This window comes from Pelodiscus sinensis, chromosome 5 (genome assembly GCF_049634645.1).
Source record: "Pelodiscus sinensis isolate JC-2024 chromosome 5, ASM4963464v1, whole genome shotgun sequence".
Classification (NCBI taxonomy): Eukaryota; Metazoa; Chordata; order Testudines; family Trionychidae; genus Pelodiscus; species Pelodiscus sinensis.
In genome coordinates this window covers 112,687,968-112,713,351 of record NC_134715.1, presented here as the reverse complement: position 1 = coordinate 112,713,351, position 25,384 = coordinate 112,687,968, and the positions used below count along the sequence as shown (strand labels likewise).

The following is a 25,384-nucleotide window of genomic DNA, read 5'->3' as shown; positions in this document are numbered from 1 at the left end:
ATCAAAAGTAGGCTGGAATTACCGTGTTTGCTCACCTCGTTTCAAAATGTTTTTTCTGAGGAAAGTTCAAGGTTCCAAAGATTTTAATGCCCAGTGTTCTCTCTCAATTGTTTATGTCGATGTGTGAAATTATTTTTATGTGTATCCATATGGGATGCAGTGTTTCAGGACTGGGGCACAGGGTTGTCATGTGGGGTGAAGGCTGTGGCTAAGGATGCAGCCTCTGGGACGGGGCAGGATGAGGGGTTCAGGGTGCCCCAGGGAGAGAGGACCCTTAGCCCTCTTTCACTGCAGCAGCCTGGAGCCTTGTAAGAGGTGCCTCTCCATGGCCACCACAGCTCCAGCAGGCACAGCTGGGGAAGGAGTGCTTGTCCCCCAGCCATAGGTACGGGCTAGGCTGGGTAGGGCCATGGACCTCAGTGGCAGCTCCAGGTTGAGGGCCATAGCTAGGGGAGTGGTGCACTCCTCCAGTCCCACTATGGAGCACCTGCAGCCAGGGAAGAGATGACCCATCCTGCCCTTCCTCCAGCAATGAAGTGTCGTGGCTGGGGGGGGGAGGTCTGTGCTAGGGCAGAGGCAACACTCTGTGTGGTAGCTCTGAGTCCCCGTGTGAGGCCTGTTAGGCCGCTGCATGGCTGCCCAGCTTAGAGGGATCTTTGGCAGTGCCTACAGGTCTCAATTAGACTAACACAAGAAAAGAGCGAAAAGACACAGCAAAGGAAAGAAGACTCATGTTAGATATCTGCACTATGTATCCTCTACCCCAAAATATTTAATTACTAAGCGTTATATGTTTAAATCTGAATGAGGATTATATATCTTAACTAAAGCAACAAATACAAACAGGCCATCCAATTGTCCTTTTATAATTTTATTCGGTGTTAAGTAACCCCACAAGAAAACAAAATCAGTTACTCTGGTGTACATGAAATCAGAACAAATACAACCACTTGAAGCAAAACAGTAGAAACAAATTTCAGCCCAGGAATGGAAAACTGATATTTCAGTGCTATGGATATGCAATGCGCTTCATACCACAGTGCAGTTCAGCGTTTGCCAACCTTTAATGCTTTTTTGTGTCTCTATCCATACAGAAAAACTAAAAACCACATCTCAACTCTCACTGAAAGCTTCAGAGCTTTAGCCATTAAACTATGAAAACAAGTACAGACAATTTTTTATTGCCCAAGCTCAATTATATATTATTTTATTTTTTTCCAAAGGTGCTGGAGTATTACATCACTAAAGATAACACCTTTGTTATTTTTGAGCCCTTTCTTACAAAAAAAAGCAGCTCTACCCAAAACAAAACAAGCCAAAGATTGTGTTTGAAATATGTCCATTTGGTCTTCTTTTCTAGAATGAAGCTCTATTCCATTCTTCTTTGTAGTAGTGATTTGAGGAATTTACATGTTAAGTTCATTTTACTTTCATGTTTACAGATAAATAGTTTCAGTGCAGGTGCTAAACAACCTCTTAAGGAAGCTCCAGAAGAAAGTAAAATACATAAAAACCTATCCAAAATCTGAAAATAAATAAAAATTTAAAGTGTCAAAAGATTTGTTTTATGACTATAAACCCTAATATTATGTAGTTTAATAGCAGGATCAGACAAATTTTACTGGTAAGAACAAATAGCCAATTAAGTAAGGGTTTTAACATAAAAGGATACATGCAGTCTTTGTGGTTTTATAACCACAGATCTTAACTCTTGTACTATCAATTAAGGCAACGAAACCCAGTTCAATTCACCTCCCTTCCACAGAACATATTTCAACGCCAGCTGAGATCATATTTCAAACAGTTATAATTCTTACGAGTTTTATTGCCTGTGAAAATTAACGGTTAAGCTTTCTCAAGTCAGTACTAGACTTTCTGCACTTCCTGATGTTATAGACATGCTGCTATTGTATAGATTAATTTTTTAAAAACTTAGCTGTTAAAAACTTAGGATGTTTAGTTTTGCAAATATTGCTCCTCCTGGCTTATAAATTTTGCATAATGTGTTAAAAGCACAAGGAGCTGATAGTCTTGTACGGATACAACTTGATGATGTATTGACTTTCTAGGTTAACAAAAATAAAATTTAAAAGCAAGTCACATAAAGCAACAATCACTACTGCAATCACACATGTATGTTGTAAGTCATCAGTCCCGCACCCACCCACCCACCCGCCCCATACATAACTTGTCCCTAACATTCTCTCAGGAACACAAAATGAACTACAAGATTTACTAAATTACAGCCACAACAGCAGCTAACTGCAGCAGCCAGAGGATTTCTTTCAAGTTAAGCACTGACCTTTTGCATGTAAAACACTGAACATTCTGAGCAATTTAGTTTTAGTCATCAGGCTCAAATTCAATATAGGATGCAATTGCAGGTTACATGAATGCAATCCTTTGCAACAAGACAAAATCCTCATTACTTGTTACAAAGTTCACAACAATCCCCATATCACCCCAGTGTTTTTTTGGGGAGGTGGGGGAGGGGAATACAATGGTTTTTTTTTTTTTTAAATGTTTCTACCTTACAATGGCAGGTCACTAAAAAAGGACAAAAAAAAAAAAACCCACATTGCCTCCATTCCTACAAAAATCCTTGGCTTCTCCAGTTAGCAAGGAGACTACAAACCACTGGATCTTCAACAGTGGTTTGCAGAATGGAGTAGGGATGGGAAGATGATAGGATAGAAAACACAGTTTCTGTAAGTCTCTAAAGCACAACCCTGTTGTTCCTACTTCAAAGTTATGAGATTTACTGAATGAAGACTGGACAAGTCATTCATGCTTTTCTCCTGCATTCAGAAAGGCACTGATAGATTACAGTGTTTAGTATTTATCTCCCAGTTCTCAAAGAACAAATCCTAAATGTGCCAAAAGCTAAAGTCTCTGAATAGCAGAAGTAGTTGTAGACACTGCAATGCTAATAAGATAGTAATAGTGGTAGGGCTACAGTTACGAATGAAAATAACTGCAGATAAGATGCAAAAAAGCAGTGGTACCACTAAGACAAGCACATGCACATCCATTCTTGATTTGACAACACAATCTAGTCTAGTTCAAATAGCCAAGAATTTTAACAGTTTGGAGAAAGTAAAATATTCAACAGGACAGTTATGTCCCTAACTATAAAATAAGCAAGAAGAGAAAGATAAATACATATCTGAAGCCATTAACTGAAGAGGAAACTCAAGTTGTTGTTTTAGAGCTACAGACCCTCAGGAAGGACAGTTTTCCATCTCATGTTACTTTTAAATCATCTGTTGTATTCTGCAGTTTTATAGGTGAGTTCGAGAAAAAAGCTCCTCCTCACAAGCATCAGCCCATTCATTTCCACCTTCTGAAGCTGTCTCTTCAGAGCTGGAGCTGTCACTGGAGTATATTTTCTTCCTGAAGCCATTTGGTTTTGCTCTATCATCTGCACACCTTGCTTCATGAACAGAAGAAACCTAAGGATTTAAATTATTGACAGTTTATTTGGTACAGCAGAAAACAGAACATATTCTTCTATTTGTAGGCTAATAGTTTATTTTTTGTGTTGGTGGAAGGGGCCACTGTTATTCAATGTTCTAATTTTCCCTCTCTATCTTAGACATGAATAGTGAGGGTTGGGTAGTGATGACAAGTCCACATTCAGGACAGAATTTTTTTCACCTACCCCTTTTATTCTAAGTCTTCCATTTCCCACTCTTGCCAGTTACTGAACCATATTTGTAATTCTGATTACATCATTATCACTGCTAACTGGAGAGAGTCTCCAAGTCATTCCCAAATCTTAAGGTCTGTCCACTAGAGATGTTAAATAACATTTATTTTAGTAATTGTGTAGCTGCAAAAAAAAGAGCGTACTGGTTACACTATTACTAAAATACTCACCGGGGGCAGGGCCCGTAGCTAGTGTGCTCCTGGACCCACTCACAGAGGCATCAAAGTGCTCCCTGAATCAGAAGCAGCAACACAGGGTGAAGGGTGACACGCAGAGCCGGTCCACAAGGGAAGCCAGTTTAAAAATCAGCTCCCTGTGCAGATCAGCTCTCACCTGCCCCTCCCATGCTGCTGCCTCTGATACAGAGGCAGCAGCATGGAGCCGCAGCAGCCCTTGTCTGCGGGAGACCTGAGCTCCCCACAGACAGATGCTGCCCCAGCATCCCACAGAGCAACCTCTGTCCATGGTGGGCCTGGGACTGCCGCAGAAAGCCTCTGCCCCCTCTATGGGAGGTAGTACTGCAGGAACCGGAGCCAACTTAAAAGCAGGCTCCCTACAGGCACCAGCTCTGCCTCCCCACCTTGCTGCCTCTGATACACAGGCAGCAAGGGGTGTATGTGTGCATGTAGTTGTTTGAATTATCCAATAAGCCCAGTTAATCATTTGAAGAACTATTATTAACATCCCCACTGTCTGCATCATGCTGTACTTCTGGAAACATCACATTTGCAGCTGCATCAATAAGTTAACATGGGTGCGTTTAGTGAAAAATCTAGATGCTAGCAACACTACACAATATACTCTATTTGGCAAGTCACTAAGTAAGAATCTCCACGTGAACATCCTTGGCAAAAGTCCCAGAGGGGTAGCCATGTTAGTCTGTAATTTAATTTTTTTTTAAATGAGTGGTCCTGCAGCATCTTAGAGGCTTTGATATATGTATCAATCAATCCATCATGAGCTTTTGTGGGCATAACCCAAAAGTGAAGTGTAGCAATATCTGGGACAAAAAGCATTTTCTCTGTCTGCAAAAGTACCATTCACCAGAGCTGTTATCTGTCACTTATGAGAAGGACACAAAATTCAACATGCATATTGTTAAAAAACCAGTGGAACTTTTTGCAAAAAGATATTGGAGAAGGCCAAAACTGTAACAGCTAAAAAAAGAACTAGATAAATTCATAGAGGATAGGTCTGTCAATGACTATTAACCAGGATAGGCAGGGATGGTGTCCCTAGAACCAAATGGCAAACAGCAGTTATATGGTTTACAGGAGCATATTGTCCCACCCTAGTTATAGGAAGTAAGCTCTGTGGGAAAAAAAATATACAGGACTCTTCCAGCATATCTGACCAATCAATTCACAATCATCCCAGAGGGCTTACATTCCACCCTCTTGGCCCAAAGACAGGGTAAGTATGGTAAAGAGTTTACAAAGAGTACCAGGATGAGAAAGTGCCTTCAAAATGAAGATGTGGAGAAAAAAAAATCAGAATTTGTAGTCTGTAATGTAACTGGAACTAGCCACAAAGATTGTGATGACAAAGGATAAAAATAAATCACCCACCATATTAATATCTAAAAGATGGTCTTCGTTGCTGGAAACTTCCTTTATATCTGGGTATTCTCCTACTCCATTCTCTCCCTTGGCATTTGTGTAACATTCTTGAGGTGTTTTTGTTTGAGTGAAGGAGACACCCCCACCCAAAAAAAAAAAAAAAAAAAGAAAGAAAGGAGAGAGAGAACAATCTCGTTAAGAAACAAGGTTATCTAAAGAGTTTTCTTCAGATGTATTTGTGTGTTAACTCAATGCTTGTGAAAGGTTCTGGTTTGACAGCATTAAACACTGAAGTACAATGCAGGTTTCTTCTCAGAATACACTCAAATTTCACCTCAAACAACACTACATTCAAAAAGAAAAATGCAATTACTAAAAACTTGTAGAAGTACCACCATGTAGAATGTCCAAATTGCTTTCCCCACTTCCCCCACCCCCATTTGGTTAGAAATGTCTTATTAAATGTTTAATTTCTAATGGTGTAAACTGTTTATGACTACTACTCTGTACAAAATCTAGCACAACAAAGCACTGATCATAATTGGAACCATTGGGCATTAATGTAAGCTAATTAATAAACATCTCAATTTGGTCCACTGGGGTTACTTCAAACATTATCAGAGTATGTCTTGCATGTAGATAACCATAGACAGACAGGTGCGGATATCTGCAATATGAAAGACTGATTTGTTAAAAAACTAATGTCAGATTTTAAACTGATGGGGTCAGGATTTCATTCTAATAGAGTTAATGGAACAGACATTTTGACAACTTAAATGAAAAAGGGTATCATACATATTTTCTATATCTTTCCTCTTCCTCACATGAAATAAATTCTACCATGAAAGCTGGAATGACAAAACACCAGCAGGTAGTGATGAAAAACAGGCAAGTTTCACTCAAAAGATTGAGCACATATACAGCTGGTGGTTTTCCCAAAAATATGTTAACACAATTAGATTGATGTACTTTAAAAAAAATATTTTGGACTCTAGAAGGACCTACATGATCTTCATCAAAGAAATTAAAAAGCAGAACTGTGATTATAACTTGCACTAGCATAGGGAGTTCTCAGCTAGTGATGGTCTAAGTATAGCTGTATTGGTTAGCACAGTGGTCTCCAATCTTTTTGAGCACAAGATCACTTTTTTAATTTAAGTGTAATCCAAGATCTACCTCAAATATAAATACCCTTGCTCTGCCTCCTTCCCACCCCTGCTAACTCCATCCTCCATCACTTTCATCATGCTGGGGCAGAGGGTTGGGATGCAGGCTTTGGTCTTGGATTAAGGCTCTGAGCTGCTCTTGGGGCAGACAGTTGGGATGTAGAGACTTGGTGTGCAGGAGGGGGTTCAGAACTGGGGTAGGAGTTTGGGATGTGGGCTCCAATTGGGCACTACTGTTAGCTCCTGGGTTGGTGGTGCAGTGGGGATAAGGCAGGCTCACCCCTGCCCTGGCCCTGGACCACTCCTTAAAGAAGCCGGCAAATTCCATCCCAAGTCCTGTTGTGCCCCCTCTCTGCTCTGTGGAGAAAGCATACAAATTGGGGGAGAGACCTTGACACCAGCACCCTTCCTCTCCCTCAGGAATGGGCAGCTCCAAGGCAAAGGGCAGAAGGTGCTCAGCAGTGGGAGGGAGGGGACAGCTGAAGTGCTAGCACTTTATAGCCTCTTAGCCAAACCTGTCAGGGTCACCTGTCAGAGGCTCCAAGATCTATCAGGAGATCTCGATCTACTGGTTGGCGATCACTGGGTTAGGTTAGCATGTGTATGAGAATTCTGTAGCACAGTGTAGTTTAAGATTAAACTCTGTTATGTCATCTATTTGCCGGACTCCATTTATTTTCTGTTATAATATGATGTTAGTACCGGACATTAAATTACTTATTTCAAGTATTCAATGTTCTTTAGAACAAATAAAAGAATTTGTATGCAGCATGATTGTAGCAACATTGGTCCCAGGATATTAGAAAGAAAATATTTCTCTCATCAATAGAAGTTGGTCAATTAAAAGATATTAACTAACCAATCTAGCCTCTGTAAATCTGTAAAATGATTTGTGCATTTTGCAAGTGATTTGTATTAATATTTTGTAATTAATATTAAAGAATAAATCAGACTAACAGTATTATTTTTCTAAATTCATAGACGTCTAATTAAATATTAAGTAATTGGATTTGAGTAATTCAGGCTTGCTAGATTTAGGTCTATAATGGTTATGCCAGCATTGCTCTGTTTTGTGCAGAGCACAAATACTTTTACAAATATTAAGTTTAAGTCATAACCATACTGAAGTAAAATAAAATTGTCAAGGACATTCATAAGGACCATTTTATAGTTTTCTCTACTGAGAAATGGATAACTTAAAATGTTCTTCGCACTTGTGTAAAAGTAAATGCAGTTTGTTCAACTGGATGTTGTCAAGTGAACAACATTTATGATGTTAAATTATTTCCCAACTTTTGGGGCATCCAGGAAGGCACAATATAGAGGGAAAAATAGTTGGGATATGGAAAGTTACATGAACTTGAACCAATTACTTGATGCGTTTAGTCAGGGACTACTATTGAAAGCCACAAACTCTGTCTCAGATACCACAAGATGACAGATAAGATACAAGGAATGTGGTTTTAGGTAGGCCACAGCGTTGTTCAGTAATACATCTGAGGACTATCCAGCAATAATTCTTCTAGTGCAGACTGTCCCTCCTACTGTAATGTTTCACTTGGTGGAAGGCTGCCATCAGCCCTTTAAACTCATCATAACATCATTGCTGAGAGCCCACCACCATCCACTTTCATCTGGGGATTAAGGATGTGGGAAAGATGAGTTAAGTCTTTTCAACAAAAGTCATCTGCAGCCCCAATCCCATCGTCTTGGGGAGATTCCTTCTCTTAATCTGCTTCCAGTTCTGGTTTATCAGGGAATGGTTCCTCTACTGAATGAGTATTTGCCCTAGACACCAGCTAACAGGTGGCCTCAGAATCTACTTGGTAGCCAGCCCCCTCAGCTTCCACACACTGCCAATCCTTCCCCAATTCATAGAGTCCTCAGCCAGAAAGGACCATTGTGATCATCTAGTCTGACCTTTCTAAAAGGCCACTAAAGGACTACAAAATAGTTCCTAAAGCATGACTTTTAGAAAAACATCCTATCTTGATGTAAAAATTGCAAGTGATGGAAAATATACCATAACACTTTGTAAATTGTTCCAATGGTTAATTACTCTCACCGTTACAAAATAAACCTTATACACATCTTAGTGGTGTCAAAAAATAAATCCATTCCCCAATCACCTTTTCTTTGAATAATATATTCGATATGCAATTTCATGATGGGCAATCAATCACCAAACTATCCCCACTACCCACAAAGGCCTTGTGGCCTTCCTGCCAGATCCTCTGCTGCATCATCTCAGGCCAAGTTACAATTACTCCTTTAACAACTAACCTTCTGTCCTTGCTACTATTGTGGCCTTTATTTCCCTGAACACCAAAAAACTTTAGTCTACAATAAGTACAATTAGCTATTAGGAAATCTCAAATTAGATCCTTTTTCTTTGGAAGTTTTGGATCAAAGAACTAAAAATATTCAATGAATTAAAAATTCATTCCAACAATTTATTATGAATGTACCCCGTCTGATAAATGTATCAAAATTTACTGATGTGTTTTCAAGTTATCATCCCTTGAAAATATATGATTCAGGCAATTTTGGCTCCAAAATTTAAATTTTTCTAAAGATAAATTCCTACAGCTCAAGATCTGAAGAAATCCCTTTAAAAAAAAAAAAACCCAAACATTCCCCTTTATGTGTAATCCAAACACTGCAGCACTGCATTAATATAACTAGAAAATAACTAGAAACAGAAGTGAAACTGACATCTATTTTATAGTCCAAAGTGAGGGAAAGGCAAAAAAATGAACAAACTAGCACACAGTAGAAAATATTTTCATTTTAAATTTATCTAAAGTTATCATGTACATGAATAAGGAAGATCAGTTTATTAAAAATCTGATTTTATCTGACACCACCACTGTTTATCCCCCAAATCAGCATTTACAACAATTTTATATATAGTTGATAGCAATTTTAACAGTTAAACAATGGATTTCTTCTTACCTTCACACTGTGATGCAGGAAAGAGAGGAGAATAGAGTGCCTTTTCCCACCAGCACTGCTTTTCCTGGCTGCCACATGTTCTTTGCAGATCAGTGTTCAATATAGGAAACTGTTGTAACAATAATCATATTTTAGTATCCCACAAATAACAATGCACTCTGACACCCAATGGCAAAAGGTGTCTCTTGAGAACAATGTCAAGCTCAGGAAATAATATGGTCCAATTTCTAATTATACTGGGGGGGGGGAAAGGGTTATCTTAAGCCAAATCTACACTACAGCACTTACAATGCTTGAGGTAAGATGTTCTACGACAGGGCTACTCAACACATGGCCCGTGGGCTGCATGTGGTCCGTGGCCCATTTGTTTGCAGCCCACAGTGCAGTTTGGGTTTATGTGGGGCTCAACACATGGCCCAAGGGTAGGATCCTTTGAACATGGCCTCCACTGGGAACACACTCCACAACAGCAAGGTGTCTCCCAGGCAGGGTGAGCACTGAAAGACGCAAGCAGACAGGCTGGCTGGAACAGATGGGGACAGGGAGTCGGTGTTTCTAGCCCTCAGCAAAGAGGTGCTGGGAGGGGCAGGACATTGTGGGAAGTGCTGGCTGCTTAGCCTTGTGGGCAGAGTCTGAGAGGTGTTGACTGGCTCACACTGGCCACGTTTGGGTCTGGCACCACGGCTTAAGGCTTAATCTTTGTATTCATGCCCGTCAGTGTGAAAGAAGCTATTTGTATATATATTTGCATGTATATTCAACCACTTAATTTGCAGCCCTCAGCATGTGTTGTGAGTATCATTGTGGCCCTTGGGGCTTCCAAAGTTGAGTAGCCCTGCTCTAAGCCCACAGAAGAGAGCTCTTTTGATGGCTTAACTCCTGCCTCTGTGAGACATGGCAACTATATCAGTGGGAGCAGCTCACCTGCCAATACAGCACTATCTACACATGTAAACTATGTCACTCAGGTGTGGATTTGTAAGTTACATCAACGTAATCTGAGGGGTAGACAAAATCTTAGTGTCCTAGTGTTTATTCTCTAACAGCCTCTAAAAGTGAATGCAGCAATAGTACCATCAATTGGATACACTGAAAGAAATCTAAAAACTGCTTAAATAAATTGAGTTAATTAGTGACAGTTTGGTTATGAAACAATGACTCAAGCTTTTCTTTTTTTAAAAATCATCAACTGTATGTCTAAAACAAATCTTGATCCTTTAATAAAAACATCATAACTTATTTTTGAATTTTGCCACAAAGTAGTTCCTGCAATATTAATGCACATGCCTAAGATACTGAAAGCTTGCCACAACAGACATGATTCTGCAATTCTATGGTTATATTTGTGTAAGAGGGGAAGGTTACTCACCTTGTGCAGTAACTGGAGTTCTTTGAGATGTGTCCCCATGGGTGCTCCACTTAGGTGCTTCAGCTCCGCTGTGCACACTGCCTGGAAAGTTTGACTAGCAGTCCCCCTGCCGCTGGCATGTGCTGTGCAACTGCGCAATTGTTTGGAATGACAGTTAAGCATGCGCTGGCAGCATTACCCTCCGTTCCTTCTCTACGCTGGACCTTTGTCAGACCAGAGCAGAGGAGAGGAGGGTGGGTGTGGAGCACCCATGGGGACACATCTCAAAGAACTCCAGTTACTGCACATGGTGAGTAACCTCTCCTTCTTCTTAAAGAGTCCCCGTGGGTGCTCCACTTAGGTGACTACCAGCAGTACTCCTGCTTGGAGGTGGGTGCTCCGTGTTACAAGGTTGAATGTTGGACAGCACAGTGTGTCCGAATCTCGTGTCCAATTCATGGAAAGATTGTATGGCATAATGTTGTGCAAAGGTATTTGTGGAGGCCCATGTCACCGCTCTGCAGATGACTTCAATCGGAAGTCCCTTGAGGAAGGCAGTGGTGGTAGACACTGCCCTCGTGGAATGTGCTTGAATGGATGTTGGCGGCTACTTGTGTGTCTGTTCGTAAGCCAGCTGTACGCATGAGGAAATCCATTTAGATATGTATTGTTTGGACACCTGTTAGCCTTTGCTCTTTCCCGCACATGACACGAATAGTCTAGGAGTCTTGCGGAAGTCTCTCGTCCACTCCAGGTAGAAGGCAAGAGCCCTGTGGACATCTAGCATGTGCTACGCTGCTTGAGCGTCATCCTTATGCGGCTTCGGGCAGAACACAGGTAAGTAAATTGATTCATTGCAGTGGAATGAAGTAGGTACTTTGGGAAGGAATTTTGGGTGGGTCCTGAGGATAACCCTGTCCTTGTGGAACACCATGTAAGGTGGTTCCACCATGAGCGCTGCTCTCATCCCCACTCTCCTGGCCAATGTTATTGCCACAAGAAAGGCCACCTTCATGGAGAGGTGAAGCAGGGAGCAAGTTGTGAGCGGCTCAAATGGGCATCTCATGATGGAGTTCAGCACCAGGTTCAGGCCCCAGGAAGGGGCTGGTTCCCTCTGTGGAGGGTAGAGGTTCTGTAGCCTTTTCCTGAATCTCTTGACACAGGGATGGGAGAAAACGAACCACCCTTGAATAGGTGGGTGTATCACTGATATGGCTGCTAAGTGTACCTTGATTGAGCTCAAAGAAAGTCCTGTGTCTTGCAGGTGGAGGATATACTGTAGTGTGTCCGAGATCCCTGTCCCGCGAAGTTCCTGAGCCCACGTGGAGCTCCATGCCGTAAACCCAGCCCACTTCTGCAGGTAGGTTTGTCTGGTTGTGGGTCTTCTGGAGTTAACCAGGATGTCCCTGACTCTTCTGGGCAGGGTTAGTTCACTATCCATGAGCCAACAAACATCCATGCTTGTAGGCTGAGTGTATGTATTCCCGGATGTGGTATACGGCCTCTGTCTTAAGTCAGAAGTGCACGAACCGGGGGAAACCTGTATGGTTGACAGGTATTTAGTTGAAGTATGGAAGTATACTATATCTGCCTCGGCCAATTCGGAGCCACCAGTATGGCTGTGTCCTGTTTGATCTTTATTACTGTTCACTGCATGAGGGGTATTGGTGGAAATGTGTACACTAGTGGAAAGTCCCATGGAATTGCAAAAGCATCTCCGGGGGAGCCTGGTCCGATGCCCGCCCTGGAACAGTATAGCGGACACTTTAAGTTGCTGTGTGTGGCAAACAGATCCACCATGGGATAACCGGTTCAGAAAATGGGGGTGTGTATGATCGACCAGTTGATTTCCCATTCGTGGTCATGTGGGAATTGTCTGTTGAGGGCATCTGCTAGCACACTGTCCTTGCCCGGCATATACAGCGCAATGGGTGTTATGCTGTGTGTGATGCAACAATGCCATAGTTTCATCGCTTCCACACACAGGCTGCAGGATCTGGCTCCCCCCTGCCTGTTTATGTAGTACATAGAGGTGATATTGTCAGATATTATCTGCACAGTTGTGTGTCTTAATTGCGGGAGGAGCCGTGAGCATGCCCTCCTTACCACTCTGAGCTCTAGCACGTTGATGTAGAGACAGGATTCCGTGCAAATCCATTGTCCCTGTAGTACAGTGGACCCCATTTGAGCCCCCCAACCTATTAGGGATGCATCTGTCGTGATGGAGACAGATGGTATTAGTGCTTGGAACGGTAGTCCAATGCATACATTGTTGCTGTCTGTCCAGACAAGTCAAGGTGGCCTTGATGCACTCAGGCACGTGTAGTATCCTGCGGAGTGGATCGTGCTTTGGACGATGTACTGAATGCAACCACGCCTGGAACTCCCTCATGTGCAGTCTTGTGTTTCGCACTACGAATGTTGAAGCTGCCATATGGCCCAGAATTTGGAGACAAGTGTGCACAGTGGTCTGTGGGGTACCTTGTACCGAGGTGATCAAGTCACGTAGACGTGACCCTCTTTGTATGGAAAGAGAGGCTATGCCCTGCACACAGTCTAGCTGCACCCCTATAAACTCCAACATCTGGGTACAGGTAAGCATGCATTTGTCTAGGTTCAGGAGGACGCTGAGTGAGTCAAATACTGCTCTCATTGCCCTCACTGACTGGTTGGCTCCATCATATGACAATGCTACGATCAGGCAGTCATCTAGATACAAGAAAAAGTTTATGCCTCTGTGTCTGAGGTGTGCTGCCACCACAGAGAGTACCTTCATAAAGACTCTCAGCGCTGTGGACAGCCCGAATGGTAGGACTCCGTATTGGTAATGCAAGTCTTTGATTGTAAATCGTAGAAATCACCTGTGATCCAGGTGGATCGATATATGGAAATATGCATCTCTGAGGTTGAGGGTCGATAGCCATGCTCCTTTCTCTAGGGCAGATATAATCTTTCCTAATGTAACCATTCTGAAGCATTGGTACTTGACATACCTGTTGAGTCCTCCTAAGTCTAGAATGGGTCTCTACCCTCCTGACTTTCTCACTGTCAGGAAATATCGAGAGTAGAATCCCCTCTCTGTTGTGTGTGGGAACCTCCTCTATGGCACCCAGTAGAAGCTGACGTTGTGCTTCTGCTTAGAGGACGCTCTCGTGAGAGGAGTCCCCGAAGAGGGATGGGAAAGGGGGGTTGGGAAGGTGGGACTGCTGTGAATGGTATGCAGTATCCTGATCTTACTATCTCCAGGACCCATTGGTCAGAGGTGATGTTTTTCTATGCTGAGTTGAAACTGGTGAATCTGTTGTCGAAAATTCAAGTGTTTGTTGCTGTCTGTCCTAGAGTGTTGGGGGCCGTTGTGCCCTTGACCAAGTTCTCAAATCTACTGTCGTGCGGAGGATGGTTGTGAAGATGTCGAGATGGGCTCATTTCCCTGCCTCCTGCGGGTTTGTCTTATGTGTCTTTGGTTGTCGTATGATCTCTGTCACAGTGTGAAGATGGTTGATCTGAACCGTTGGTTCAATTGCCTATTCTGCTTTTTTCCGGTGCCAGACAGCTGTATGCCCAGTATGCGAAGTGTGGCTCTGGAATCCTTGAAGGTGTGGAGTGAAGAATTCGTCGCCTCTGTGAAGAGTTTCTCTCCCTCAAATGGCAGGTCCTCAATGTTCCTTTAGGGAACCCTGACAGCTGTAGCCACCATGCTCTCTGCATCACGACTGCGGAGGCCATGGAGCGAACAGCTGTATCCGCTGCTGTTCAAGATGCCAGTGTGCCCTCAGTCATATTTGTTTCATATTGATCCCTGAGATCATCTGGAACGTATTGAATAAAGGAATCAAAAGATTCAAAGATCTTACACGAATATCTGACCAATAGGACAGAGTAGTTGGCGATCCTGAGTTGTAAGGAGGCTGAGGAGTAGGCTTTCCTCATTGCCTCTATTCGTTTTATATCTTGGTTCTGGGGTAATGGTACTGTTTTTTCCTTTGGCTGGCTGCCTCTACTACCAGCGAATTCGCCTGAGAGTGGGAGAAGAGAAATTCTTCCCCCTTAAGTTTCTTTGATGTAGCAGGCACTGAGATGTAGCAGGCACTGATGTAGCAGGCACTGTGTCTTCCATAGCTCTTTAGCCGGTTCCATTAATGCCTCGTTCATGGGCAGAGCCATCTTTACATGCTGAGAGGACTGGAGAATGCTGGTAAGTTTGTGTCTGTTACAGTTAACCTCAGAGAGCTGTATGTCTAGCAAATCTGCCTCCCTCCGGAACAAGTCCTGGAATTTCTTGAAGTCATCCCCTTTTACTGGTGACGTGGGTAGACTATCTTTACCCATAGTTGTGCCTGCATCCTCCTGGTGTGTCTGCATGACTTGTGTGGTGTCCCCCACAGAAGAATCTGTGACCTGACCATCAGGACTGCGATCTGCCCGCCTTGGCTGTTTGTTGGTCCCTGGCAGTTCTTTGGGCACCCAGGCTTGTTGTATTTGCAGCTGTTGCAATCTGGAAGGTGCCATGGGGTCCCACGTGCCCACTGAGGCAGAAGTGGTGGTGGCAGCCACTGTGCCATTTGCCAGTTTTGTGGGTGCTGAGGTGGTGTGGGCACATATTGTGACTCTGCCCTCTGGCCCCTTAGCTCTCTTTCATTTTCCTTGCTGAGGCATGTGTGTGCCAGAGATGCTGGGGTGCCAGTGAATATTGAGCCCTTGGATCATAGGTGACATCTGAGCCAAATAAAGGTGAGCAAGGCATTGAGTGTATGGCGAGGTCTGCCTCCGTCGTGAATGGAGGTGTCTGGAATGGTGGGGCCACGTTGAAGCCCTCACCTAGCCACGACCCTGCTGAGGCTTCCCCATGCAGAGCCGTGTTGCTGCGCAGCTTGGCAGGCTTTTGAAGTGTAGTCAGTACCAGCATTTCCCTCGGTACCACTGCGCAGCTGGGGGGGGGGGGGGGGAAAGGGTAAGGAGTCAGAAGCATGGCCAGAAGCTCTGTGCTTCTTCTTAGGATCACTGCTCTTGTGTGAGCAGGATCTTTTGTTATGCTGATGACCCGAATTGCTGCCCGGCTCCCTGCCCGAGGAGAATTTGTTGCTGGCAGTTGGAGCCTCTGCAGGGGATCTAGTGCGTTTTGCACTCTTATCCTGCTCCTGCTATGAAGCATGTCCCAGTCCGGAAGTGCTGTTTTTGTCTTCTCTCCCCGTGGGCATCGCCTCTGGGCGGGGGATAGTCTTTGGCTGAGCCTCCGCCATGGAGGAGAAAAGGCTGCACCTCTGCAGCTTCCTTGCCTTTTTAGAGCGAGGGGCTAGCTGCTGACAGTGCAGGCAGTGGCTGACTGAGCAATCTCTGTCCAAACAGCGGAGGTACTGCTTGTGGCCATCCACAGAAGAAATAAAGGTGGCACAGCCTGTGCAACTTTTAAATCTGGGAGGTGCTGGCATGACAGGACATGCTCTCTCCCCCTGCTGCGTACTTTGAGGGAGAGATGTGATAAAGAAACAAAGTATCAATCCGTCACTAGGTAACAAAGTAGCCTATTCACAGGCAATTAAGCTGAAGAGCGGAGACTGATTAACTGCGACCAATGACAGTGGAGAAAGAACTGCCACTGGCCCGTGCTTAACTGTCATTCCAAACAACTGTGCAATTGCATAGCACGTGCTGCCGGCAGGGGGACTGCTAATCAAACTTTCTGGGCCATGTGCACAGTGGGGCTGAAGCACCTAAATGGAGCACCCAGGGGGACCCTCAAAGAACATTTATATTTTGAGTGAAGTTAGCCTGTCAACACTGGCTCAATATCCAGCTTCCACTTTTATGTGAAACTCTGACTGAAGAACATGAATTAGGGAAAAAAATTCACCAACATCAGGAACGGATTAAGGGGGGGGCTAGCTGGGCAGCTGCCTGGAGCGCCAACCTATAGGGGCAGCTCTAAGGGGCAGCTCTAAGGGGCGCCACGCGCTCGGGGCCAGGTCCTACGCAGTGCCCCTTAGAGCTGCAATCATGTACTGCGTGCCCAATTGCAGCTGTAAGGTGCGCAGCACGCCAGCGGGTGGAGCCGTGCATGCGCCATGCGCCCGGGGGTGGAGTCACGCATGCGTTGCGCGCCCACTGCCTGGGGCGCAGGAATGGCTCAAGCCAGCCCTGACTAACATTAACAAGTTGCTCTGTTCATACTTTAGCTACTGTGTTAATTACAAATTTGGAGCCTAATCCCCATCCTGAAAAAAAAGTGGTAACCTACCTCTCGTAACTGTTGCTCTTTGAGATGTGTTGTTCACGTCCATTCCATGAGGTGCATATGCTTGCCACATGCACCAGTGTAGGAAATCTGTCCCTCAGTGATATTTGTAGAGCCAGGTCTAGCACCCTCTGGAGTCAAGAACATAAGTATAAGGGATCCTTCAGTTCCCCCCTTCAGTTCCTTCTTGTCATAAAGAGAAGGGAGATGGGTCATGGACTAGACATGAGCTACACATCTCAAACAGCAAGCGTTACAATAGGCAGGTAACGATTTTTTCTTCTTCATGCACTTGCTCATATCCGTTCCACGTCAGGTGACTCAACTTCTCTGGAGGTGGACCAGGAGTTAATGAACGGGTCGACTGTAATACTGTTATGCTGAAACCAGCATAATCTCAGGCCTATTGAATGATAGCATGGTAGGTCATCAAAGTATGGACAGATAATCTTGTGGCCCTCCAGATGTCTTGGACCAGAACAAGAACCAAGAACGCTGCCTGTGCTCTTGTTGAATTAGCTGTCACTATCAGCCAAGGTCTGACCTTTGCCTGTTCATAGCAGATAAAGACATGGGTAATCATCCAGGACCCAATTCTCCAACATGACACTGGAAATCCTGTCATCCTATCAGCAACTGTTAAATGAAAAGCTCGTAAGGAAAGGGCTTGGTTTACTCAAGGTAAAAATCCTGGGCACTTCTGACATGCAGATACCTCTTCTTGTTGGAGTTAGGTGGCAATATGTAGAGCACAGTCAGGAAAATATCCTAAGTAACATGGAACTGTGATACCACCATTGGCAGGAAGGCTAGAGGGAGACGCATCTGGGGGGGTTCTGAGGTTAGAAACTTGATCTCAAAGGCCCATCTTGCAGAGATGATATTTATGAGGGAAGTAACTTTCCACAATAGATCCAGAAGTGAGCAGGATGCTACGGTCTTGAAAAGAAGAAAAGTGAGCCTCAATAGGACTAAACTGAGGTTTCATGGAGGGGGATAGTGGAGTAGGGAGAACATGTGATAGACCAGCAAAAAATCGTCTTTCTGGACCCTTGAGAAATCTGATCATCATTGCTTTCAAGAAGACTGATCTGTAATGGGTATGCGACAGAAAGGCCGATATGGCTGGCAGGATTGTTCTATTGATCAGAGTGCCAGAACGTAGTGCATTAGATCAAGCAGGCATTCCAGGATGGATTGTGGAGATGACGGAGATGGAGAGAGGTTCCATTCAGACACCCAGCAGATGGAGTGCTTCCACTTAGCCAACTAAGTAGCCCTGGTGGAGGGTTTTTTGCTTTCTAAAAAGAATCTATTGGACAAGTGTGGAACAGGCCTGCTCCTCAAGCCTTAGCTTCCCTGTTCTCAGATGCAGGGAGACAAGATCTGGGTGCAGCAGTGAAACGTCCATGGAGTTGCCATTGCTAAGTCCATGAGTAGCCCAAACCAGTGTTGGTGAGTCCATGTCAGGACTATCAGGATTATTTTCACTCTCCCTCTTGATCAAAAGGAGGACCCTGTTGAGTGGAATGATGTACATCAGGGTGCCTGCCCATAACAGAAGAACAGCATCTGAGAGCAATCTCTTGTCAAGGCAGTGCAGAGAACAAAACCAGTAACATTTGCTGGTTTGATTGGTAGTGAACAGGTCCACCTGGAGAGAGTTCCCCACTTCTGGAAGACGGTCCTGGTGACATCCAGGTGGAGGAATCACTAAGAGAAGGACTGGTTGAAGCAATCTGCTAATGTATTCCGGACCCCCTGGAGGTTTGACGCTTCTAGTTGGGTAACATGTTGGATACAGAAGTCCCACAGGCAAATGGCTTCTTGGAATAACTGATGCCCGTGCTTCATCCAGCTTCCTGATACAAAACATAGATGCTGTGCTATCTGGCAATACATATATTACTTTGCCTGACAGCAGGGGAATGTTGTGGGGCTGGTATACCAAGTCATCTTTTGGGACAGTAAAGACCTATCACAACCCTGAGACCAAGTCTAAAGGGTGTCCCTTGTCTCAGGACTTTGCAGTCTGGTGTCCATGTCTTCTACCAAATCACTCTAGCAACTTCCTGCAAGCGGGGTAGTGTGGTTGGGCCAATGGCAAGAGTCACTGAATTCAGCAGTCTGGGCCACCCTCTATCCCTCGCAAGGTGGAAGGTGGCCATGGTAGGGAAACCCAGCCCTCCATCTCCACCAGGTTCCAACTCACGGCCCTGTCATTATACCCCCACCCATGCCTTATAAAAACTGGATTATAAATATGCGTAACTCCAAATCCCGTAATATCAATTTTACAGTTACAATATGCTGAATCTGTATAGCCTATGCTTGTGCATGTATGTGAAGTTAAAAATAAGAAGCATGGATCTGTTTGTAGTTCTAAATGTGTTAATGAGGGACATTACTGGTGCCCTGGAAACCTAATGGCTCCGTGATCACCTCAAGGATGTGTGAATAGTCTTGTTTGTCCAGTAAGCCCCAACTGTGGTTGGTCCTAGAAAGACATGTGACCATACTACCTGGTACTGGAATTTATCTTGAACCTAGTAATTTTTATGGGAATAGGGAGTGCTAAACAACGAGTTCCCAGCCTGAGGGAAAGTCTATTTAAGGAATGGAAAACAAATAGCCTTTGTCTTCAGCTGGCTTTTGAAACTGCCTGGCACACCCTACTTAAGAGAAAAGGAAAAACTGTAGCACTTTAAAGACTAACAAGATGGTTTAATAGGTGATGAGCTTTCTTGGTGTGGCCAGACATCCCGCCTCCATATCATCCATCTTATTTGCCTTCCTGAAGCATACAGGACAGAGAAGGAGCAATAAAATCAGCATAGTCTATGCTGGCTCATCTGATCCTGAGAAGCTGAAACATAGATATGAGGAGAGATCAGGATATGTGAGACTGCCACCGGCTGGCACCTATGTTGATTCGAACACACACACAGTCCCTGAGAGGAATTTCCCACTGAGAAAACAATGTCCAGTACTTCAAAATTTAATCATCTCAAATCTCTCTTACAAGTGTAAATTAAGTTCACAACTCCCTTGTAAGAACTGGTCTCACAGCAGACAGACCAGCATCAGTTGGCATTACAGATAAGAAAAATACGTGACCCCATGAGTATAAAAGATGGGCCCAGCATACACTCACTTTGAGTGTCATTCTACCCTCTACCTGCTGGTCGGGTTAGGTGTTTGACCTCCCGACGTTCTATGGGGACGCCCACCTCGTATTTTCGTCTTTCCTAGGAATTGAGGGACCGGCCCTGGCCTGACATGCTGGAGTCGAGAGGCACAGAAGGGGGTAAAAATGGTACCTGGATGTGGTCCTCTGTCTTAAGTGTACACATAGAAATAGTAAGCTGTTACTTGGTACCATTATTTCTATTTTTCTATCTTTATCTTCTTTGTAACCATTTTTAAGACCTATATTTTGCTAATAGTTAAGAAATAGAATAGCCATTGCAACCATATGATTTATAAGCTTCCTCAGTAAACCTGTAACTGTTTAAGCTTTAACCTGACTCCTTCAGTTGCTGTAACAGAACCAAGCACAATTTAAAAGAACTTCAGCTGGTCTAAAGGGACAGTTATAGGAAGAGCTTGGGCGTTTGGATCTGTGTCACTCCCAGGTGACAGGATCCACTGGGGCATCTTTCAGTCTTTCTCCAAGGCTGCCCGCTGCGAAGGAATTATGAAATTCTAGCAGCTGAAATCTAAGATGTAATAAGCTCTTCCTATATAACGGGGCGTCTGTTGGCCCGCTGGCCACCCTCTGCGATGGGACCCCGGTCCTAGCAGTAAAGGCACGGACGTTAAACCTTTTCTCGGAAACATACACACACACACTGCCCTGACCGTCGGCTGACACTTGGGCCAGACCCACTTCCTCAGATCATATTCTAGAAGAGACCATATTTACCAATATACCAATTCTCTTCCAGAGTATGATCTGAGGAAGTGGGTCTGGCCCACGAAAGCTCATCACCTATTAAACCATCTTGTTAGTCTTTAAAGTGCTACACAGTTTTTCCTTCTGTTTTATCAAGTTCAGACTAACACAGCTACCTCTCTATTACTATCCTACCTAAGAGGGCATACAAGAACTTTGAAGTAGCTATAGACTCAAGTCTGATCAACTCCAATGTGAAGCTTTTCCCTGAAACAAGAACAGCTGTTTAAGGTAAGAATTTGCATGTAACTAATTTCTTAGTGGATTAGAACTTGCTAAGCATTGGCTGTTGTTACTACCATGGACCTGAGGGAGAGACAAGACTACATATATTCAAAGCCCTTGATAGGGACATATATTTTTAACTCAGCATACTTAGACATAAGGGACAGAAAAAGGGGACCGGTAACAAAAAGGCCTTGACAATATCACTACCTCCTCAGAGACCGGAACAGTGACCTTTGATGGAGATGCTGCTGCCAAAATATTGAATGGGGCATTCGTTGGTGGACGAATGCTTTGAAGCCAAAGTTTGAGGCAGCGTGGTTAAGTAGTTCTTGGTGTGCCTTATAGTCCTATGGAGTTGAGTAAGACGGTCCCATGGTGAGGAAGAGGTCAAAATTGAGGAAGATACCAATTTCATTTTCCGGTTGTGGTGGTCTTGTCCAAAACTTTTGTAGGTGCTTGGGTACCTTGAACTGATCCTGCATTTGATTCCAGAGATGGATGGGATATTACTGCTCAACACCACCTGGAGGCCCCCAGGGCCTGAGCATTATACCAGGGACCCCAAAGCAGGGAGGAACTGCCAATGGATTCCAGAAGTGTCAGAGTACAGACCACTGGCCTTGTGGCCAGATACTTGTTTATAGGCCTAGGGAAAACTGAAATGAGGGATAGGGAGTCAGCAACATCCCCTCTATCAGTGCAAATGTGCACAGCTCCAGAGGGTGCTAGAGCTGGTTCTATGGATAACAATGGGGGAAAAGCTTCCAGCACAGGTGCATGTGGCAAGTGCACACACCTGACACGGAATGCACATGAGCAAGTATTTGAAGAACACTTACTCCTGAGTGCATATCCTACTGAAATCAACAGAACTACTCACACTACAAAACACTGAACTCAGAAATGTCTTCATGATCAGATTATGATGAAAAACATTTGCTATGATGAGATTCAGCAGTAATTGTAAATTAGGGTATGTCTACACTACCCCGCTAGTTCGAACTAGCGGGGGTAATGTAGTCATCCGCAGTTGCAAATGAAGCCCGGGATTTGAATTTCCCGGGCTTCATTTGCATGAAGCCGGCCGGCGCCATTTTTAAATGCCAGACTTCATTTGCAACTGCGGATGACTACATTACCCCCGCTAGTTCAAACTAGCGGGGTAGCGTAGACATACCCTTAGAGACAAGTTGGGTGTGAGCATCTTTTAGGGAACCAACTTCTGTCAATCCCACACATAGCCATGGGCGGCAAGTTTGTATAATTTTTGGTGGTGCCCTATTAGCCACACCCCCGACAGCTGTTAACCAGGCCCCTGATCCCCATTAGCCACACCCCTGACCACTGTTAACCACGTCCCTTGACCCCCAGTAGCCAGGCCTCTGGATATAACACACTTGGGGCAAGATGGACACATGACCAGAAGTAAAAAATGTCATGTCACCCCCTCTCAAAGGACTTTTCCCACCATCCTCCTACCAACAGGGATTAGTTTGCCCCCATCAAACCCCCTTCATGCAACTATCCTGCAATTGCATTAACCCAATGTGTGTGACACTAACTTGGGGACAGAGAGACTGGGGGAAGTGTTCCCTCTAAGGCTATGGCTATACTTGTGGCTTCTTGTACAAGTACAGCCATTCTTGCACAAGAACTCGCAGAGCATCCACACTGCCCTTCCTTGAACAAGGAAATTTACAGTACGGCATGGTAAGAGAGGAAGTCTTGGTCAAAAGCTACGCTCTTTTCTAACAGGTGTAAGCTCTTGCGCGAGAGGGCAGCGTGGACGCTCGTCAGGGATTTCTTGCACAAGTAACCCAGATGACTAAAATGGCCATCAGAGCTTTCTTGCGCAAGAGAGCATCCACACTGCCATGGATGCTCTTGTGCAAAAGCACAGCTCGCACATGGCAGTGTGGATGTGTTCTTGCACAAGACTTTGTGCACAAGAACCCTTGCACAAGATGTTCTTACACAAGAAGCCACCAGTGTAGACATAGCCTAAGAGTTTCCTCTCATGAGCAGAATGAATTTTGTTGTGCACCAGTACTGAGTTCATGTGGCTTGTTTGGATGTGCCACTGTGGCACACAAGTTATTAATAAATATCTAATATACCTCTACCTTTTCCCTCTGCTGCCGTGTCTCCTCCCCTTGCTCCATCAGCTCCCCTGATGCCTTCTGCTCCCCAACTCCTCACCCTTCCCTGCTGTCCTGATTCCTGGCCTTCTCACTGCCCTCAGCCCTCCTGCGACCTGCCCCCCTCCAACAGCCCTTCTCTCCCTCCTGTGCCCATTCCTCCAGTAGCCCTACTCTGATCATGTGAGCTACCCCTCCTCATCCCCTCTCCTCACACCTCCCTCTACACACCTGCCGTCTCCTCTGGGGCTGGTCCCTCACCTGCAGGTGTCTGCCCTACTGCTTCACCCCCAGAATCCCTGGCACCTGCACCTTCTCTTACCCCTGCACCATCCTGGTGCCTCCCCTTCCCTCAATACCCTGTCCCCTTTGCCCTCTTCCCCCCCCCCGATGTCCACCCCCTCACCACCCTCTGCCCCCATTCCCCTTATGCCCCTGTGCCCTCACACATGACTTGCTCCATCCCCGCCTTCCTCATGCCCACCCCTCCTTTCAAACTTTCTCCCAGCACCTACCCCTCTCCCCTCTAGCTCCCAATGCCCTTACTCCCTCCTCTCCCAGCATCACCCTGTCCCCCTCCCACTGACACCTCCCCTCCTGCCTTTTTCATCATTGTCTCCACTTTGGCCCTCATTGTCTCTCCTGCACCCTATCCCTTGGTGCCTTCCCCTTTCTTCTCCTCCCCTCAGCACAAGCCCCTTCCTCTACCACTCACCCTCTGCCTTCTTCCAGTCTGCAGCGACCCTGGCCCAGGCTCCAGACCTCATCTTTCAGGGTAGGGAGCCCAAACCCAAGTTCTGGGCCTCTCCCTGTTTCCCCAGCCAGCTTCAATCTGACACTGTCTCCAGCCCCTCCTCTGGCCTTTGTCTCTTTTCTCCAACACCTTCAGTTAGCACCTTGCAGGAGGGGCCCAGGCCATCAGTTGCCAGGACACAGTGTGTCAGCCATTCTCTCTACAACAATCAGACACCCTTATCCCCGCACCTAGATACTTAAATGCATAGGGGAAGCTGTGGCGCGCACATGATGATCTCCTATCGAGCAGATATCCCCCCAACATAGTGAGTTCTCTTCTGGAAACTGTTCCTTGGTATCAATCCTTAATTTTCCTGTATTTATTTACTCAAAGCTATGCGGAAAACAAGTCTTCCTACACTTTTATTTTAATATAGGAATTCACACTTAGGACACCAAACATAAATATTTAAAATTCTTAAAAAAAAACAGTACTAGCACAGTGTCAACAAAACAATTATTGTATGCTCAACTTCCATGTTGTTAGGTGTGTTAAAAATACCTTGCTTGATACATAATCAGGCTTAAATAATATTTGTGTTTAGAAACAACATTTTTGTGAGAAAAGTATAATCACCTCTGTGACATGAACAAATTACAGTTAATAAAATATCGTATCAAGTGTTCAAATTAAAAAGATTTTTTCCACATCCATTCTTCGAGTGATTGCTCATGTACATTCCAATTTAGGTGTATGTGCCACATACACAGTTGCCAGGAAGATTTTACCCTGGAAAGATTTTACCTTAGCAGGTCAGCGTCAGTATGGCTAGATAAATAGCACCCTACCGACCACTCCCTACCTCAGTTCCTTCTTACGCCAGTGACCATTGTCAGAGCCAGCGTCTCTGCTTTGGGCAAGCATGATTTCCCTAGTTTGTATTATAGATAGTTCTTTCAAGTGTTAACTGTTAAGTCTGTTGCAGGGGGCGAGAGGAGAGACGCCTGTTGTTCCTCAATGGCCTTTCTGGACTCCTTGACCTATTACTAGACACAAGTGAATTATTCAAGATCCATCTCAATGGCCTCTGTCAGCAGGGGCACTCCCTCAGTAGCCTTTAGGAGAGACCCCACTATAGAGACCCCAGCAAACCACACTGGGGTCTCAGATACCTGCTATACAGCTGTTCAGGGCACCAGTGCAGTCCTGTTCGATACTGAGCCTGCAGTCGGGGCAGGTGTTAGCTTCCTGTTCCGGGGAGGACCACCGGCACGAGGCTCCAGGAGTGTCTGCGCCCAGTGCTGCCCATGTCTCAGCATCTTGGTGACAGTGACCATGGACATGTGCCTACAGTACTA

At 44.8% G+C, this 25,384-nt stretch overlaps 1 protein-coding gene across 6 annotated transcripts in view; it reads right to left on the bottom strand.

Annotated features, from left to right (window-relative positions):
* Window positions 1–855: 855 nt before the first annotated feature.
* KIAA0232 (KIAA0232 ortholog) overlaps window positions 856–25,384 on the bottom strand; it is an 85,887-nt gene continuing 61,358 nt past the window's right edge. For 5 of the 6 annotated variants that reach the window (XM_075930774.1, XM_075930770.1, XM_075930773.1 and 2 more), the window contains 3 exons: window positions 9,390–9,498; window positions 5,278–5,375; window positions 856–3,452 (listed from right to left, as the gene is read on the bottom strand). In XM_075930774.1, coding sequence (XP_075786889.1) covers window positions 3,282–3,452; window positions 5,278–5,375; window positions 9,390–9,498 — 378 coding nt within the window. In that variant the 3' untranslated portion in view covers window positions 856–3,281. The remainder of the gene's footprint in view (window positions 3,453–5,277; window positions 5,376–9,389; window positions 9,499–25,384) is intronic. The other variant, XM_075930771.1, reaches the window with a different exon arrangement.